Consider the following 20301-nt stretch of genomic DNA (forward strand, 5'->3'; position numbering starts at 1 on the left):
ATATTCTGTCCAACTTTATTGTACATCTTCCTTCTCTTGTCTAGCATTTTGTTTGATACTCTGATGAAGTGCAACTCTGCATTGGTCACGTCTCCCTAAACCCTGGCATGGAGCTGCAACCACCACTTTTTCCCTCCCTTATCCCATTTCTACCCTGTTTTTCCACTTGTCTTGCCCTGTCTTTCTGTCTGCAAATGAGGCAGCTCCACATAGTCTGAGCTGGGGGAGAGACTGCTACATGAGACTGGGTGTTTTGGTTAATTCTCATGTCTCTCTTCTTTTAAAATCCACCCTTTCATTTCTGCTTTTATCAGAACACTGCTGGCTATGTTATACCTGTTCATCTATCTGTCATCACAAAGTCTTCTCATTCTCTGGTTCTCATCTGTTTTTGTTATTATTTAGAAGGAGAGGACATTGCTAGGTGATTTAAATAACCGTATCGCACCATTGCTAGTTAGGGTTAGGTTTGAAAGTAACACTAACTTTAAATTTCAAGCCTTTCCCTGCCCCTGTTCCAGATGGATGCATAATATTAATCATTAATAATTATTTCAAGTGAAATAAATTATTGCTTTCTTGGGCCTAAATGACCCATGCTTTTGACATTTTAGGAACTCATTTTCCTCAGAGAAAAGATTTCATCCAGACCTCTCCGTTGCAGACAAGCATCCTTGACTTACAGTATGATGGGGAAAAGTTTTTTGTTCTTCGAAGAACAGCATCATTTTCTTTATTCCAAACCCCCTTTAACCTCAAAAGTGCATTCTCACTGACAGCTGACTGAAGATGGAGCCAGCACTTCAGCAGCAGCAGCAGCAGCAGCAGCAGCAGCAGCAGCAGCAGCAGCAGCACCATCAGGAGGGGCCTCAGCCCTGGTACCCGCATCCACCCCCTCCTCCTCTTCCAATGCCTCCAACAACCACCTCCATGAGCCCCAAGTCCGACGACCTCGTAGCCTCAGCTCCCCTACTGTCACCCTTTCCACCCCCTTGGAGGTGAGAATTAGTCACCTGCACCGTCCCGCTCCACCATACCCATGTCTTTTTCCTCTTTTTACTACCTGAGGAGTACTTATTTCTGTCTTCATTTTTCCTCAGTCTTTACCCTTCCACACTTTCTTTTCATGCAATCCTTCATTGTATCAGTATGTTCATCCTTTAGTAGATGGCCAAATCATGATCCTTACCAATCGAATCCTCAAATTCCTTTTCTTAATATTGCACTTTTCATCTATTATCTCTCCTTCTTTCAGGTTAACTCTGTCATGATGCGACTTTTCTCTCTTCCCATCCTTTCCTACCTTATGGAAATGTTAATGTCACCATTTAATCAGTCTATTATTGTCATCTCTCCATGGGTGACAATTTTCTTTATTCATACTGCTCTTTCTTTCATTTTCAACACATAATGAGCTGATGACTGAGCACTGAAGAAGCTCTCCATTAAACTATCATTAGTCACATGAAATGGTCTGAGCTTTACTCAAGCTTTGTTAATCCCGAAGATGAGTTTGTTGTGAACAGTATGCACTCTTGGCACAGTCAGCATTTCATTCTGCGGTGCGGTGTGTTTTGAGGCAATGGCATCAACAGAATGAAGTTGGTGTGGTAAATCCAAGATGGTGGATTCATGCAGTTACTGATGGGTGTATAAATTATTTGAACTGATCACAGGTCCCAAAGGATTGTTGTGACTTTCTAAAGCAAGTCTGATGACATACAAATTAGTCACACTGGTCTTGGACAACCAAATATCATTAAAGCCAAAGGCCATTTTACTAACACAAAGGTGGTTACAAAAGCAAATAAATATTATATTCTTAGGTCTTATGGTTAACATTTGTATCCTTTGTAAATACCTTAAAGGGACAGTGAACAATTTTTGAACCCTTTTGTCCCCAAATAATCAATAATTTAAGACACAAGAACTGTGAATTTCATTTTTGAAGTAATAGAAATAAGGACTGCATGACGTATTTCCTCTTTTTAATCTTTATTGAGATATGAATTTCCACAGTCACCACTGACAAACTCTGGTATATCACACAGTGGACACTCATAAAGCAGTAACCTTTCCTTTCCCTATACCTCACAGCTGCAGTGACTTTTATGAAGGCATACGTGAGCATTCAAGGTTAACTCAAACACCTCATGTACTGTAAGTCCTGTACTTGCAGTTGTTATATACTTCCAGCCACCAGAAACCTTAATGAAAGTAGGCCTTGAAGCAAGCAGGCATCAGTGGAGTGCTTTTAACCTGAAGCTGGTGTATGTACATTCAAAGTGTTGGACTCAGCCCATTTAGTGGACAAATTAAATGATTGCTTTGTTTGGAAAAGAATGGAACATTGTGAAATTACTGCAGAATGTTTTGATCACTGATATGAAATAATCTGATTTTCAATGATCAGCAATGGCTGACAGAGCAATTCCTAATCCCACCACAGTATGTTGGCATTTTTCATGTCCTGGCTCTGAATTCACATCATTATCATGAAGCCAGTCTCTTACTCATTGGTCAGGGTGTTTAATAATCAAACAGGGCAGGTAATTCATGTGTTAACTTATAACTACATGAAACTAAGGGTAGTACATTGAAATTTCCTCTTTTTGTTTTGACTTGAGCAGTCAAGCGTTTTTGAGGCTGCAAATAACTTTTGGGGATAATCACAAAATTATTCTGGATTGGATTCTGTTGCATCTATCAGATGTCATGTTTGTGTATGTATGTGTTGGGCATCGTTGTTGTCATAAAGCTTTGTGTGTGCACATGCACTTGAGATTGCAGATTGAAGAAAAATTGATTTTCATTTTAGAAAAACTTGTTAACTTTTTTTTTAGTTCTTTATCTGCTCTGCATATGTATCCTCTATACAAAATAGAATTTATCTTGAAATTTAAATTATGCAGTATAGCTATAAATACGCCACACAAACTTGGCTAATTAGGATCAACACATTGTATCTAAAAAAGGATGCTCCCTTTTTGACCTAACACTGCATTTAATGGCTTCACTCAATGGTGAAGATCCTTTCCAACTACCAAGGGAACAGGCCTGAAGGAGATTTAATTAAGGTGTGTGTGTGTGTGTGTGTGTGTGTGTGTGTGTGTGTGTGTGTGTGTGCTAGTGTGTCTTTTTTAACAGGGCATTGTGGAAGTAAAAGGAAGTCAAACACTCACAGCATTACAACTTCCAGGGGAGGTGGAAAGTCTGTGGATTAATTAATGCACGCTTCTTTCTTGTTGAAATCAGATCAGTCAGTGATAATTGCTGCTAAAAGCACGATGTGAAGTGGGGACATTATGCTGGGCAACTTTGATCATTAATTGCTTTAGAAGCTTTTAAGATGTCAGAAATTGTAGGTTTCCTGTAGATAGATGGTTTTTGGGCTAGTGGTATCATGTTGTAACTAATTTTTCTTTGAGCCTTGACCAAGGTCTCTATTACCAGAAACACATAAATAAAGAGTTCTCATAGCTCTACACTGATTAATCTTCACTTTTTCTTGGACTTTGAAATCATTTAGGTAACCGTGGCCGAGGGAGAATCTGCAAAGTAAGCAGTTATTGTACCATTAAACCTCAGAAGCAATATCTGAGGAATTGGTAAAAGTTGAAATCTGTAGAACGTATTAAGCATTGATGCCCTTTTCTGTTGACATTTTGACTAACAACCTGACAGGCTGGTGGAGTGCCCAGCATGGGCGTTAACTAACTCCCTTCTGCTTTACATGGAAGTCAAAAGAATTTATCCGTCGCTTTCGCAGTTATGATACTGTGGTGATGGTTTTTCCTAGATCTTTTCTGATCTTATTCAGTTTTCTAACAGAATACCAAGGCAACTTTTGGAAGACTGAAGTTACAACTTACATCCTCCCCTTATCGTCCAATTGGACTGATAATATTATACTTATTTTATTTTATTTTTTCCCTTTTTTTATTTATTTATTTTTTATCCAGGGAGCCAACAATATCCAGGTACGGAGGGCTGTGAAGGACACGTTCTCCAACCCCCAGTCTCCCCAGCCCTCCCCCTACAGTTCCCCCAAGTCACAGCACAAGGCGCAGCAGAGCTTCCTGCCCCCGGGCTGGGAGATGAGGATAGCCCCCAACGGACGGCCTTTCTTCATTGACCACAACAGCAGAACAACCACCTGGGTGAGCTAACATGCTGTCATAGAAGGCTGGGTGATGATACTTTAGGCAAGACGATTTTTATTAAATATGCATAAAGAACAGTGCTTTATTATACAAGTCTGTAATTATCCAAAAATTTCTTCGTAGTTCCCAGGAAAGAACTGTTGTTTAGAAATAATTAAAGGGAAAGTGGAGACGATTTTCAGTTCTGGTGAATTGCTTGCATAACCTTAGTGAGTAGCAGGTAAACAAAAGGTTTGCAGTCAAGCATACATTCCAACATATATGAAAATATATAAACTGTGTCTGTACATTAACAACTTTGTAGAAATTCAACACAACAAACTAAATTGAAAGAGTTGTCTTGCACCCTGTTCTCTGTTTTCCTTATAATTTGTGCAATTTACATGATTCTTTTCAGGAAATCTTTTAGGTCTCTAAAGAAAGTGTTGGTAAATAAAGTTGTAAAATTAATTGGTAGTTTATATTTTTTGTTTCTGTACGTGATTATGAGCATTATTTGACAGTTTTAGTTATCAAATAGACACTAAAAATCTAGGACAGTGGTTTCTCACTGGATCTTATAGTGACCCCTGGTGTTGTGAAAGTCGATTTCAAATTTACTTGAACCCTTATAAGGATTCAGCTCTTCAGACAAAGTGAACCTTGGGGAGCTGTGTAATAGTTGAGAGTTCCTGTTTTTATCCTGAAATTTCAGCAACTATAAGATGATCTGTTTACCATTTAATAAAAAAACCCATCTTTTTCTTCACCCTGTTTCCTTCCTCACCTTTCTCTTTTGACAACCAGGAGGATCCCAGGTTGAAATATCCTGTCCATATGAGGAATAAGAACTCAATGGAGCCTGGTGACCTTGGTCCTCTTCCTGTAAGTACCATCACAATTAGACCAACTGCATATTTAACCTTTGGCCCACAAAACACTAATAAAAACCTCATAGAGCCCAGTAATTGCTTAGCTTTGTTCTCTCATTCACAACTGCCTTTACCAATATGTACTCTATTATTTTTTTAACAAATCAATCTGTTTAGATCATCATAACTGTGTAATCTGTTTCCTTAGCTAAAATATGAAAAAGAAAAAATATTTATTCAGCTTGTTGCACCATCAGTGATTTTTCATGCTGCAGTTTTAGTTTTTGTTTACAGGTCAGCTTTGTTAGCTCGACTCAATGGACAGTGTATGTTCGATGTAAAGTATGTGAATGTGGCCTTTTTCAGTCAAAGATGACACATGATCGTGTGATCAAACCGTATTAGACATTTCCTTTTTAGTCCTGTTAGAAAAGAGGGGGGCAGTAGGAAAATGCAACTGGTGAGGATGAGAAAGCAGAGTCTGGGGGCTGTGACAATCCCTAATTAGGTGGTGGAGACTATCTGTCACTTGCAGTATTATCCTTGTGACGAAGACAAACTCCCAACAACTGGGTTTAACGTTACCATAGCTAGACGTTGAATAATCAAAGCTTCATGGGTTTGTACATCTCACAGGCTTGTGTGGTGTGTGTGCATGTGTGTGTGTTCTTTCTCTCTCTCCCTCTCTCTCTTTCTCTTGTCACTCCGTTCTGGTGGATCTAATGTATGCTACTACTTCTACACCTGGCCATGTCTGTTTGGCAGAACCTACCAGAGGAGGTTGGTTGGTGCCTCCCTCCCTCTGCCTGCCTACTTACCTGTCTGGTCTGGTCCGGTCTGGTCAAATGCCTGCAGACAGCCTTGCACTTTTTTTTTTTTCTTTTTTTTGTTTTGTTTTTCAACCCTCTCTTTCTCTCTCTTCTCTTTCTCTCTCATGACCGGCATGGATGGACTGTACCTCTGCCTTCCTTTCCATCAATATATTAACCCACTTCCTCTCTTTATGCTCCCTCCCTGCACCCCCACCATCCCCCCATTTAACATTGGGAGCTCCCCACCATTTTCCTGGGAATCCACAGGCTGCTCCATGTTTGTGTACTTTTATCAGTGTCTGAGACAAAGATAGACGAGTTGGGAAAATGGAAAGAAGCAAAATGCATGGGCATTTGTTAGAGTGAGAAAGAGAATTAACAAGGAAGGGACTGAAGGAGGAAAATGTGGCTGAATAAGGGGCAGAGGGAGGGATGGAGGTTTTAAGAGAAACAGAAGTAGAAGCGGTTAGGGGAAGGAACTCACTGTATGCTGCATGTTTTATCATCGATTTGATCTGTTTTCCACTCATGCAGTTGAAGCTTAATTAGAAACACACACATACACAGTGAAGGCACACCCTTGTTTGACAGATTGTCAGACTTGGCCCCTTTCCCCACCCCTTGACTCTCAGTCTACTGTAATTCTTTTAATTGCTTGATTGCTGGTGCTGTACGAGTGTGTGTGGCCTGTGACACTGTAATGAGTGCTCACCGTGTCAGTGGTGGTGTACTGGTTTGAACTAGTAGTGGTGATTAAACTTTATGTTGTGGTTGTATCCCTGCCTTGCTGCTGTCTCAGACCTGACTCAAATAGGAGAGAAAATCCCTTCAGTTCCTTTGCGGTGATTGATTGAACTTGCCTCACCTGCAGTGCTGGGCTGTCAGTGTTTGGACCATTTAATGGTCAGTCAAGTTCAATCAAACATAAATTGAAAAAAGGAAAAACCGTAGATGGATTTAAATTACTATTTGAGCATGGCCTGTTAAATAGTGCTGTCTAATGGTGACTGTGTGCTTTTTCCTCACTCTTCCTCTCTTGTGCTCCTTTTCCAGCCTGGATGGGAAGAAAGAGTTCACACAGACGGACGCACCTTCTACATTGACCACAGTGAGCTGACGTTCTGTTTCTTCCAAGCTTGCATTTGATCGTGTATATAGCCCTTATCTGCCTTTCTCTCTGTATCAACATAAATTGTTTCACTGTCTTCATGTACGACTTATTTCCCAGAGCTGAAGCTCATCAAAATACTTGTTTTGTCTGACTAGGAGTCCAAAAACCAAATAAATTCAATTTTATAATCACTTAAAACAGAGACAACCAGCATAACTTCACATTTGAGAAGCTCAAACCAGAAAAGGTTTCAGGTTTTTGCTTAATAAGTGACTTAAACAATTGAGTAATTAATTTTCATTCAGATGACCCAACGGTCGATCCTTTCTGCACTCAATTTAACTCAAGTGGAGCCTATTCATGCCCAAAAAGTTTGTGTTATTTGTTTTTGGTTTTTCCAGATACAAAGAACACTCAGTGGGAGGACCCTCGTCTGCAGAGTCCAGCTATCACAGGACCTGTGAGTATTTTCCTCCTACTTGTTCAGACAGTCTCTGCCACGACAGTGTTGCTACACAGAAACAGTAACCTCTTCTTTTAACACTGTAGTTCTATCTGTCACCCGCTATCATCTGCCTCAGCGTGTCTAAATCACTCTGTCACTGCAGTTGTCACTTCACATGCCAACACCTTCTTGTCATTCTGTGTACCACTTCAGATATTGTTCTCCCGCACTGCCAACACCCTCCTAAATTACACTCTATGTACAAGCTTATTAATAATAAGGATATTGATCTTTTTTTGACCTTACCGTTCCTCGACTCCTGTGTGTATTCTTTGTTGTCTGTGCAGGCTGTTCCCTACTCCAGAGAGTTCAAGCAGAAATATGACTACTTCAGGAAGAAATTGAAGAAACCTGTAAGAAGTGATTTTAAAATACAGATCTGTCTTGTTTTCCACTGGGGAATGTTTTCCTAACAATTCCATGGCAAAGCTGAATTTGGTCAAAACCTCACATTTTCCCCTCGCACAAAAGGGTGATCTAATTTGCTTCTATTTTGATTATCCTTGATTGCATATTTATTTAACTTTCTTCACATTGTCTTGACACTGTGTGACTGAAGTTGATGTGTTTGTTACGTGTTAAATATTGATTGCGAAAAATTTCACATTTATTGTAATCAACACTTGGTAGGTGAAGTGCAGAATTGTGGGCCACTGCCTGCTTTTTTTTTCATGCTGGAATGTAATCTTGGATGAACAATAACAATAATAACTGAGCAGAAAGAAACTTGCCAAATGTTGAAACAGCGTTTAGTCTCATGCTAGAGCATGTTTAAGGTTAGCAATTTGATTGATGTACTGAGGGTAATATCTGCATGAGTTGGTTTGCGAAGAGGAAACAGATGTATCTCATTTTTCAGATATAGTAATGTGATAAATGACTTCAGGAAGCATGTAGTCTTTTCAGAAAGACTTTTTCTTTATAATCATGCGCTGTTGCAATCTAAGTAATTTGTAGGAGCACCTTTAGCAGCTCTTAACACTTCCTGACAAGTCTAAATCTATTGATTGTGTTTGTACAAAGGTCACATACATCCACTTACCTAAACATGTTTAAATTATTTTTCATTGAATTTGTATTCAACTCTATTATTTTCTTGTTTGCATTAAAGTGAGTTGTTTTTTAATTGTTCCAGGCTGACATCCCCAACCGATTCGAGATGAAGCTGCATAGGAACAACATCTTTGAAGAGTCGTACCGTCGCATCATGTCCCTGAAGAGGCCGGATGTTCTGAAGGCACGGCTGTGGATCGAGTTTGAGTCAGAGAAAGGATTGGACTACGGTGGTGTGGCCAGAGAGTGGTTCTTCCTCTTATCTAAGGAGATGTTCAATCCTTATTATGGCCTGTTTGAATACTCTGCCACGTAAGTCTGGCATTTAGCAGGATATGACAGAGGATGCTCAGTTACGCAAAGCTGATATTGTAAAGGAACCGTGCTATATGTTTGCAGTCATGGAAAAATTCATCTCCTTACTCCACAAAGGTGGAGTAAGGAGTAGAAACTGTCCTATTGTTTCCCTATGAGACTTAGTTTCCTTTCACTTTGATTAACTTTTCCTCTCATTCAAAAAGCCATCCTGGAACAAAAGTTTCCCACATACAGGACACGTCAAGATAATGAAAGTGCCGTATGTTCTGTTGCTCTTGTTGGCACCAATAGGTGAACACTCAGTTGGTCCTCTCTCATTTTTGCTATGTAAAACAACAGTTTTAGTGAAAATAATGTGTTTTTCATTACATCAAAAACAAAATTGAGTTAATTTATCCATTCTCCTGCACTTTAATCAAATTAGTTTTCTTTATTTTTTATATATTAGACATTTCAGTCAAGACATTATGGTTATTTATCTTTTTAAGTAACTGTAACCAAAGGGACAAAGAGAACTAAACCTATTAGTATTAGGGAGTATTCTGAGTATTACTGAATATCCTGGTAATTACACCTTGGAAATTACTTTCTTCGTCTGATTCTCTCCAGGGACAACTACACTCTCCAAATCAATCCCAACTCTGGCTTGTGCAATGAGGATCACCTCTCCTATTTCAAGTTCATCGGGCGTGTGGCAGGAATGGCCGTGTTTCATGGAAAACTACTGGACGGTAAGCTTGTCTGATCCCGTCGTTTGGTTATTGTGTTAGTGTACGTTCAGGTTCGTTATGTGTGAGAACACTTACGCAGCTTTTTCATTGATGTTTTTAAGCTTTTGTTTCCACAGGTATGCAATTAATGCTCTTTATTGTCTTCTGCCTTCTCAGGTTTTTTCATCCGACCGTTCTACAAGATGATGCTGGGAAAACAGATCTCCCTCAACGACATGGAGTCTGTGGTAAGATCTTGTTGCTGCTATGTTATTAACTGAATAATTGCCCAAAAATTGTGCTAGCCTTTATTTTACCGATTCATTTTAATTATATTAACAATTGGCAGTTTTTATTAACAACTGTGCAATGAACACTGACCGTGGGGTTAATTCTTTAATTTGAATAGTCTTACATTAATGCAATTTAGACAAAGCCAAGAATGAAACCCTACAATCTCACAAATAAAAGCCAATGAACGACTTTTTCTGTGTGTCGAATTATTATCTACCCTGCAGGACAGTGAATACTACAATTCTCTTAAGTGGATTCTGGAGAATGACCCCACTGAGCTGGACCTGAGGTTTTGTATTGATGAGGACAACTTTGGACAGGTGCGGAAACCTAAAATCAGTCACTTTGAATTAGTTAGAATCTCAATATTAATTTTAATTAGACTAAAGTAATATAGTTGGTATCAGGAGTATCCTGTCATTTTTTTTCTTTCTCAGACATACCAGGTCGACCTGAAGCCCAGTGGCTCAGACATGGTGGTTACCAATGAGAACAAAAAGGAATACATAGAGTAAGAAATATAAATTATAATTATTTTTCCTCTTTTTCATCCTTCGTCTTTTTATAAATAGATGTAGACCTTTTAATAATGATGATCGTAAAACTACATCATCCAACATTAAACTAAAACTGTTCAAAAAAAAAGTTTATTTATTCACATCCCAATAATCTTCTCTTCAACAGCCTGGTCATCCAGTGGAGGTTTGTCAACAGGGTCCAGAAGCAGATGAATGCCTTCTTGGAGGTATTTATGTGCAACAATACTACCACCATGTGGGGGCAGTGTGACCACAAACTTTGTGTTGGTGTGCCTAAGGCCCTTTGTATAAAGGTTAATTCGTCCTCTGCATCTAAACCTAAACCTACTTTAATGAATATGCGTTCAAGACTTATCGACATCTTGAGTATTTGGTGAATTGTTCAGTATTTATGTTGCTTGAATTGTACTTTCATGAGAATGATGTTGTCATAATGCCTTTTTTTGTTTAATTTCCAGGGTTTCACGGAGCTCATTCTCATAGATCTGATCAAGATCTTTGATGAAAACGAACTGGAGGTATGGATACCTTGCTAGTAGAGCGAAAATGATCAGTCAGTTAATCAATTAGTCGATTGTCAGAAAATGAATCTGCAGCAAGTTGTTAATCACTTAATTGTTATTTTTTTAAGTGAAAATACCGAAAATTCAGGGGTTCCAGCTTTTCAAATGTTAATATTTGGTGGCTTACTTTGTCTTCTTTGTTTGTAAACTGATGGTCAAACAAAACAAGATGTCTGTAGACGTCACCTTAGACTCTAGGAAACTGAGATAAACACTTTTCATTTTTCTGACGTGTTAAAGACCAATCGCTTAATTTATAAAATAATTTGCAGATCCATTTAAAATGAAAACATTAGTTGGAGCCCTACTTGATAGTGAGCATTTTACTGTAGCATTTATTGTATGAAATGCTGTCTGAGATGACAAGTCGCAATGGCTGTGAAAGCTTGTTTTTTTTTTTCTTTTTTTTTTTTCTCCCTCCCCCTCTCTCGCTCCATGTAGCTGCTCATGTGTGGTCTGGGTGACGTTGATGTCAACGACTGGAGACAACACACTGTTTACAAGAATGGCTACTGTCCCAACCATCCTGTTATACAGTGGTTCTGGAAGGTATGTGTGTTAGATATACACGTGCATGTGCTCAAATACATACGATAAAGACATGCCCTCACGCACAAAATTTTTTTGCGACTGTGTACTCTAAATTGTCAGCCACATGTTGCCACATATAATTCATGGAAGCTGGTTCTTTCATAATGAAAGTTGGTTCCAGTCATTTTTCCCCTGCATTCGGCCGGCGGCAGGTTTGCTGGCCCCACTTTTGAAGATCAAAGTCTGTTTGGATGAACAGGCTTGTTTGCTCTGATAAAAGAGCTTAAAGTAGTTGTATCTGCCCTGGTTATCATCTGTCTTGACTTGAGGTTTAACACACACACACACACACACACACACACACACACACACACACACACACACACACACAAACACGTGCAAACAATCCGACAACAAACAAAACACACAAGCCATAATTTGTGCTTGTATTACTATACCTTTACACACACAGAGACAACAGTGTCATGTTATCTGATTAAGTGAACCAGTTCAAACAACACACACACACACACACACACACACACACACACACACACACACACACACACACACACACACACAGAGGCTACATTGCGAAAGTGTCTGCAAAAGCATTCTTGCTTTGAATAATTCCATCATCTTTTCTGTGATGTAGCCGTGATACTGAGAAAGTATCAATTTTAAATTACTTTTTTCAGAGTGGTGATTGATATTTGATAAATGAATTCCTTTCCATAGAAATGTGATTAATTTTGTAGACAGTAAACTATTTGTCACTGAGAGATTATATCTTTCCTCTTTTATCAGGTTGTCCTGTTAATGGATGCTGAAAAGAGAATCCGACTCCTCCAGTTTGTTACAGGAACATCTCGAGTGCCAATGAATGGCTTTGCTGAGCTTTATGGTAGGTGAACTCCCCAGGCAAGTTATGGTTTCCTTTATTTCCTACTCGTATAACAGTACCAAGTTATTTAAAATCACACATTATCTGTTACAATTGCAGAGCCTGAATTTTATGTAACGGTGACACAAAAATAGATTTTCCAGAAAAGATGAGACAACATTGTTCCAGTTCCTAGAACTGAATTACTATCATTGTACACATACAGATAGATAAATGTGACTTCTAAAATATTATATCCATTTATATAAAAAACTGTGTTCATCAAAGTTTGGCTCAAGCTACATAGCATCAGTGTAGGGGATTTTTTTTTTTTTCATGTACAGTACTGTGCAAAGGTTTAAGGCATGAAAAGTAAAGTGAGGATACTTTCAAAAATAAGGCCATGAATAATTTTTATTTATCAATTAACATCATACGAAATGCAGAAACAGAAACAGAAAAAACCTAAATCAAATTGCTGTGACCACCCTTTATCTTCAAAATAGCACAGGGGCCAGACCATCTGCTGCGTATAGTTCTTTAAGGCTCTGGCTGTATGTTTGGGCTCATTGTCATGCTGCAGAACGAACATGTGAACCACCAGATCATAACATCCTTGACGGTGCTGCATGATGGATAAGGATTTAAACATCTAAAGTGCCTACATCTTTTTTGCACAGTGCTGTGTATACTAAAGAGTTATGCATGGGGCAGCTCTCCTTTCTCCTCTTCCTAAGCAACTATTCAATTAGTTGAATTGTCCTAGAGGTTAAATTTGTGGTCTAATAAAACCACTTCTGGATCATCTCAACATTGTCATCATGATTATAATTTCTTCTTTTGTGCCAGGTTCTAATGGTCCTCAGCTGTTCACAATTGAGCAGTGGGGAACACCAGATAAGTTGCCAAGAGCTCACACATGGTATGTCACTACTGAACACACACACGCACACACACACTGGCGCAGAAAAAACAACCCTGTTAAACAAGTCTACGGCCATGCTAGTGGCTTTCAGGGGGTACTTAGTCTCAGCAGTGCTTTGAGCTAAATGCGAACATCAACATGCTAACATGATCACAGTGACAATGCTAATATGCTCACGCTAAGCCGGTGTAACGTTTACCATGATCACCATCTTAGTTTAGCATGCTAACATTTGCTAATCAGCACTAAAAATAGAGTACTGCCGAGGCTGATGGTAGTATTAGTTTTGGAGGTATTTCACCATAAACTAAAGAATTTGACAATTAAAATTTTTACCCACTTGTGCTAGAGAAAAAGTCAGAGGATCACCAGAGTTATTAAAGTTCAGCCTGAGCGGGACATGAAGGTGTACCTAATTTTATGGCGGTCCATCCAATAGTTGTTGAAACATTTCACTTCAAACCACAGTGTGAAGTCAGGGGATCACTACAGTCATTTGGATTCATCCTCTGGGACCCGTGAATGTCTGTATCAAATTTTGTGCCAATCCGCTTCATTGGAAAAGTGAAAACGTTCACCTGCTGGGGAAGCTAGAGGGAAAGTCAGGGAACCACCGGAGTCATTAGGATAAATCATCTGGGAACCATGAATGTTTGTACAAAATTTAATGGCAATTCTTTTAAAAGTTGTTGAGAGATTTCAGTGTGGACCAGTTGACCAAAAGACTGACATTGCCATGCATAGAGCTCCACTCTACCCAAAAGTCAAGTACTTTTATTTTTGCAATTTGAAACAGAATACCATGCTACCGGCTTTTTAATTTGTCAATTAACTGTTTTCCTTCCCAGTTTCAACCGCTTGGATCTGCCAACCTACGAATCATTTGAGGACCTGAGAGAGAAACTCCTCATGGCTGTTGAGAACGCGCAGGGCTTTGAGGGGGTCGACTAAAACTGACTGCACCCAACCAACCAACCAACAATTTAAAAAAAACGAAACATAACAAAACAAAAAGCCACAGGGACGTCAAACCAGCTGCTGTAGCAGTTCTGTGCAAGCATGTTGTACTGTAATGCCTGACTGTGAGCCACTAACACAGCACAGTGGTTTGAGACTGTACAGCGACTTGTCGAGCCAATTTGCCTACATCTCTATATCTTTTCAGTGTGGGTAGGTTACTCCTTAAAGGTGCTGGGGAAAGAAATGGAGTGTTGCACTGTCGAATGCTGAAATCTGTTATCCACAGGCATGAGCGACGAATGACGAGACCTGGCCCCTGATCCACCGTTTCTTTCTCCTCTACCCTTGTCCTGTGAAAATCTGCAGTGCTGGAAAACACTAATGCATTTCAAAAGCTCCTTTATGTACACTTTAGCACAGTATTCAAGCACCCTTCAGTGGAAGGGTCTTAGCATGGCCTTAATCTGGCTCCTACATGCACTATATTTCAAAGAAACTGCAATGGCACTATGATCACAACTCTCTCAAATCCTTACACCAACACCAGATTACCTTAGGAATGCTAGCCAATCACATTTCAGGAAATCGGCCGCACCCCTCCGTAGAGCCTTTTTTATGTTGTGTGATCAGAAATCGCCGCTGCAGCCTTTTGTAGAATAATGTCTTTGTTTTCTTTTTTAACCACTGGAAAGGATTCAAGAACGGGGGATGGGCTTATCCCCAAAGATGATTTTTATAGTTTTTGTCATCATGGAACAGGTTTTTGTTGTTTTTTTTTTGTTTTTTTAATCATTGGTATAATTCTTCCAGGAAAATACTCTCAATGTATTTGTACTGATGAACAATGTTGTTTACTATTTTGACGATTCTATATGACATGGTGTGTGAAGTGTAAATCTGGCTAGTCTGGGAAATGAGTAATGGGTTTCATTTGTTATGGTGATAGCAAATGTGTTGAATAAAATGTTTTTTTTTATTGTAGTGCTATGACAGAAGCATGAAACTGTATCTTGTGTTTGTGCTGACTGCATAGTAATTTGGACGTGTATTCGGTCTCGAGGTTGGGAAGTCAAAAGTAAAACTGGTGGTAGTTTCTCTGAGACGTCATCATTATATTAATATTCTCATGCCTGTTGCTGTTCATAATGCTGTAAATTGTTCTTGGAAAAAAAAACCCCATTTTAAGTTCTTTCATGATATATAAATATATGTATGTATTACATTTAACAGAAGTATTACTGATCAACAACACTAAAATGAAGCTGTGTGTGTGTGTGTGTGCGCGGGTGTCTGAGAGAAAAGCTGTGATTGCCACTGAATATAAAGCAGCACGTTTCTTACAAAGAAAAAATGTTTTTTTTTCTTTTTTATGCTTTTGTTTCTTTCCTTTTTCTAACACCATTGAACCTAAAGGGCACTTTATAGATCACTCTGAGGTCATGTCGCCTAGTGTATGTCTTGTCATTAACTTGAATGTGATTCTTTTTTTTTTTCTTTTTTTTTCCATTCAGAGCACTTAGCTGGTGCAATATAAATAGTCTGTAAATCTGGGCCGCTGCTAAGGTAGGAAAAGTTGACAGAAGTGAAGCAGACACTTTACATCCCTTAGTATTCTCCATTTTATCTCTTCTTTTGTCCTTTTTCTTTACCTTTTCCTCCCTTTTTGTTTCCTCCCTCCCATTATCCCACCACACAAACTGACTCCGTAAAGATCAGTCCCTTTTTTTTAAAGAGGGTTTTCTTTTTTTAATAGATGACAGGAAATATCACTTTTGTTAAAGATTCCACCACTCTCTGCAACTCTGTGGTTCATTTAACTTCAGTCAAATAAAAATGAAACTTCTCAGACTGTGTCGTTTAAGTTTATTGCAACTGGACTTACTTACTTTACTCTCATTAGATGTGGGAACGTAATCAGAAGATGCATGAAAATATGATAAACTATGGATAAAAGTAGATTTGTAAGCAATTATTCTAACTGGAACAGTTGTACAAAAGCAACATTTGGATTCACAAAATTATCCGAAATTAACCACAGGACCAAATTCAACAAATTACCCTTAAATCTTCACCGGTGGAAAGTAACCAAGTAGATTTACTAAAGTAGGGTGTTCACACAAAACTTTGAGTTCAGGTTAAATTACACTTTACCTGAATAAATCCGTTACTTGATATTTTAACATCACTTAATTTCAGTGGGAAATATTGTACATTTAACACACAAAAAAATTAAATCTACCACAAGAACATCTTGTAAATTTGGATGAATTGTTATAGACTAACCCATCAGTATGTAGAATAAATAAAATTTTGCTCCACCTTCGTCTTTACAGTCCCCGCATAATACCTACAGGACTCCTTCACATCTGAAACACATTCCTGGGAGATTTTTCATATTCCGTAGGGCCTTTTCCTGCACCAATAACGTGTATGCATTAATAATGACATTCAAATAATATAAAATAATGTTGTAATATAATATATGATGTAATTTAATCCACTATAATGTTACACTCTGAAAGGGGCCAGTCTGTCTAACGGGTACTTTTACTAATGATACTTTCACTTAAATAAGATTTTGAATGCCTTAATGTACATGTACCTTTCTTTAAATGGTAGTATTGTTACATTTGCTAGTATTGTTACAGAGACGTCCCCTAAAGTGCCCATTATTGACTGTTCATCGATACTGATCTGAGCTGACCTCGGTGCCTTTAAACTTTGCTGTCACGTTCTTAGTCATTTCTGACTTCAAATTTACAGAAATACCAGAGTGGCCCTTTAATTTTAGCAGTTGTATAGCTAGGAATCTGAACATATTTTTACTTGTGCCAACATATTCCTCTCACAGGAGGTCACACAGTTATATATTAAAAAAAAAAAAAAAAAAGGGCTATCCTCCCAGTTGGACAGGTGCTGCTGCTGCTGCTGCTGCTGAGGGCGATTGTTTTCATTCATTCACATTATAGATGGAGTCTTGAAATCCAGCCAACCACAGCACAGTTTCCTCAGATCCAAACACCTGTTGATAAAATCACCTTTTCCGGGAATAAGTGTACCTGTCTTGAGAAATTAAGATTCAACTCTTTTTGTCAGTCTCTTTTTTTTTTTTTTGGTGTGTGTGTGTGTGTGTGTGTGTGTGTGTATTCGCACGTGGTATGGTGAAGGGACCTCAGTTCATTCACACAGGCAATCTAGCAGTTATCAGCTCCAAGGACAAGCAAATAAAAGCCACCCTGCCAGTCCGGGGACATTTTATCAAGACCTCCTACCCTCAATCTGGTCACAAACAAACCGACAGCCAACTCTTCTTTAGATCCACCTTCTAAAACATCCCACCCGCTCCAAAGAAAAAAAAAAAAAAGTCACAAATTGCAAATGAGAACAAAGTCATTGTTTGATCTACAAGTAAGTGGACTGAAATCTTAACTGTTAATAGAATGAATCAAAGTTCACACACATCACCTCACTTTCCTGTAAAAGACGAGGCCTTTCTAGTAAAAGGTGAGGCCTCACAGTTTGACTTTTTACAATCTGTCAGTCTCTCACCTGCCTCTGTTTCTATGTTACGTCAGCGCTCTGACCTTAATGAAACCCTGGCGGGACGCTGAAGCAATAAGCTGGACTGAGAAAGGATGATAGTAAGTTCGAAACATTAGCTTCTAATGTTCTACATCTGCTAAGTCTCATCCGGCCAACCCTTAAAATATTTGGTTTCAAAGGTTATGCATTCATAAAATCCATACAGTATATAAAAAAGGAGCCTCGACAGTATTTAAAAATAGCCTTAGCTCAGTTTTCATAACAGAGTGTTAAGATTGTAGCTGAATGTGGTTTAGACGATTACACATACAGACGAGTGCAATGTCTGAGGGTCGGTGTCTTGAGCAAAAACAAACTTTATTGCAGAGAAAGAACCGAAGCAGTAAATTACCGTAATGCATTGCAGTACAGTCAGACTCCAGACTCAATTCAGTTTATCATAGACGCACACGGTTTATGTGCAGTAGCTTTTACTGCTCAGGACTGTGTGTGATGGATCGTTTAGAGTTTCAGAGGGTGAAAAGTGAGCAGAGTTACACTATCAGACCTTTGGTTAAAAGGGTGCTATTTCATAATCTGCCCTCTAGGTGACAGGTTTTATTATGAAACTGATCCTTGGGGACACGGAATTCACTGTGTGAAGTTTTTCCAATGGAGTGAAGTACTGTAGTGATTGTATTTTGTCACTGGGGAATTTTTTCTTTACATACTTTGCTTTCAGATTAATACAGTGAGGACTGACATTTTTCTGTTTGACTTGCTTTGGGCCCTCAGCTCCACCAAACCCCATGTCTTTTTTACGTACATTTTTCAGTCCGTTCTTCTGCCAGGATGCATCGCCTTCAGCTCACAGTGACTTTCAGTGAAACCGTGGCATTAAGGCTCTGTTGCCTCACCAGTTTTTTGGTCTCCCCCTCCTCCAACCCTCACCCTCTACCCCTGGTCAGGGTCGATCAATACTTCCCCTGTAGCTTATCACTAATGTGGAACTGGCTGTTTGTCCAAACCCTGCTCTGTCTACATAAGGACTTGGACGGGACAGCACCAAACCTAAATGCACCACGGATCACCTCATGAACCTGCACCTGTGGACGCACTACTGGACTTTTAACTGTTTGGCACAGAAAGACTCAGAGACAAAGATATGACATGTTGGTGCAAGAGCGAACGAACAGAGAAGAGAGAGTAGCTGGGAGAAGCAGGAGCAGGAGACTGACTGCTGGGTGGGAATGAATGAATATGTAAAGAGGATCCACTCTAGAAACTTGAGGTGAGTCCTGCAATAGGTCTGAATCCTTCAACAGTGGTTGTAAGACACACGTTTATTTGCAAAGTTGATAATTCATGTACTATGATACCTTTTTATAGCTAGAAGAAAAAAAAAAAACTCTTGGTGCCATTTTCAGCTCATAAATGTTATGTAAGATAGTTAAAAGCAGAAACAATGACGATAGTATTGAATCTAGTATGACATGCAGTCTGAGCAGCCTGTATTTGTCGACCACATTTTACAAAAAATAATGCAAAGATTGTTATGTTGGAAAAAAAAGGGGATCACACAGATGTTCTCTTACTTTGCTGCTTTGTCACACGTGCATACAGCTGCAGTCGTCCCCACAATCAGCAGAAAAAGACATGACCGGACTTTGGACACTTTGGATAAGCCTTGAATATTTTCTTGGCATTATTATTACTATTTTTCTGTGTTATTTTTTTTTTCATTTTTGTTTATTTTGGTGAATGAATGGGTATTAAATTAAAGAGCTACATGGTTAATGTTAATCATAGCTCAGTGTGATTTCAGCCTAACTTGAGATTTCCACACCACCGTGCACCAACACCACGCAAACCATAACATTATTTTATATCTCTGTACTTTTTTTTTTCACTTTCCCTCGCTCCGTTGTTCTTTACTGATTCCCCACATCAACAAACGACTTTTTTCCTTATTTCACCAGGTCATCCAGGCACCAGTGTGTATTTACAACATCTGCATCAGCAAACGTTGTCCTCCAGAGCTGTGGAGTGTGACAATGGTGTTTGTGTCCTGTTTATCAAACGCCATTATCACACTAAATAGCTACAGTGTGAAAAGGACCTCAGTGTATTCCTCCATTTCCGTGTTTTTCCTTTTTTCATTTGTTCGTCTTCCGGCTTCTGTGTAATCTTTATTTAAATGTTTTCTTTTTGCAGATTTACAATAGTTCCCTTACACGTACAGCAAAGCCTAAAGAAATGTGTCTCCATGTGTCGGTAGCGGCTATAGTGTGGGACACATTACACCATGCGGGTGGGCCAGAGATGGAAATAGACATAGTGTGTTGATACATCGTACATGATCTCGAGCGAGTAAGTGTGACCTACTTTCTTTTGTGTTTGAGGCGCTAATTTGCTGCTGGAGACCGTCTCCTATAAGTATAGATAGGAGCAGATGGCCCATTTGTTTTAATGCTCCTGCCATTTCATTCATTGTCATTGTTCAAGCTTTTTCGACATGTACACTGGTCGTCTACTTTAAATGACGTTAATGCTGTATTTTA

The 20301-nt window shown here is 39.0% G+C and overlaps 1 protein-coding gene across 5 annotated transcripts in view; it reads left to right on the forward strand.

Moving 5' to 3' along the window:
- Positions 1 to 16057, forward strand: part of nedd4l (NEDD4 like E3 ubiquitin protein ligase) — a 46774-nt gene extending 30717 nt beyond the window's left edge. For all 5 annotated transcript variants that reach the window (XM_040156909.1, XM_040156910.1, XM_040156911.1 and 2 more), the window contains 17 exons: positions 780 to 998; positions 3963 to 4160; positions 4950 to 5027; positions 6880 to 6934; positions 7339 to 7397; positions 7730 to 7795; positions 8578 to 8807; positions 9423 to 9544; positions 9701 to 9771; positions 10042 to 10137; positions 10255 to 10328; positions 10502 to 10562; positions 10815 to 10874; positions 11361 to 11468; positions 12258 to 12354; positions 13183 to 13255; positions 14107 to 16057. In XM_040156909.1, the coding sequence (XP_040012843.1) occupies positions 780 to 998; positions 3963 to 4160; positions 4950 to 5027; positions 6880 to 6934; positions 7339 to 7397; positions 7730 to 7795; positions 8578 to 8807; positions 9423 to 9544; positions 9701 to 9771; positions 10042 to 10137; positions 10255 to 10328; positions 10502 to 10562; positions 10815 to 10874; positions 11361 to 11468; positions 12258 to 12354; positions 13183 to 13255; positions 14107 to 14209 (1770 nt within the window). In that variant the 3' untranslated portion in view covers positions 14210 to 16057. The remainder of the gene's footprint in view (positions 1 to 779; positions 999 to 3962; positions 4161 to 4949; positions 5028 to 6879; positions 6935 to 7338; positions 7398 to 7729; positions 7796 to 8577; positions 8808 to 9422; positions 9545 to 9700; positions 9772 to 10041; positions 10138 to 10254; positions 10329 to 10501; positions 10563 to 10814; positions 10875 to 11360; positions 11469 to 12257; positions 12355 to 13182; positions 13256 to 14106) is intronic.
- Positions 16058 to 20301: the final 4244 nt, after the last annotated feature.

Source organism: Xiphias gladius, chromosome 20 (assembly GCF_016859285.1).
Source record: "Xiphias gladius isolate SHS-SW01 ecotype Sanya breed wild chromosome 20, ASM1685928v1, whole genome shotgun sequence".
In the NCBI taxonomy this organism is placed as follows: Eukaryota; Metazoa; Chordata; class Actinopteri; order Istiophoriformes; family Xiphiidae; genus Xiphias; species Xiphias gladius.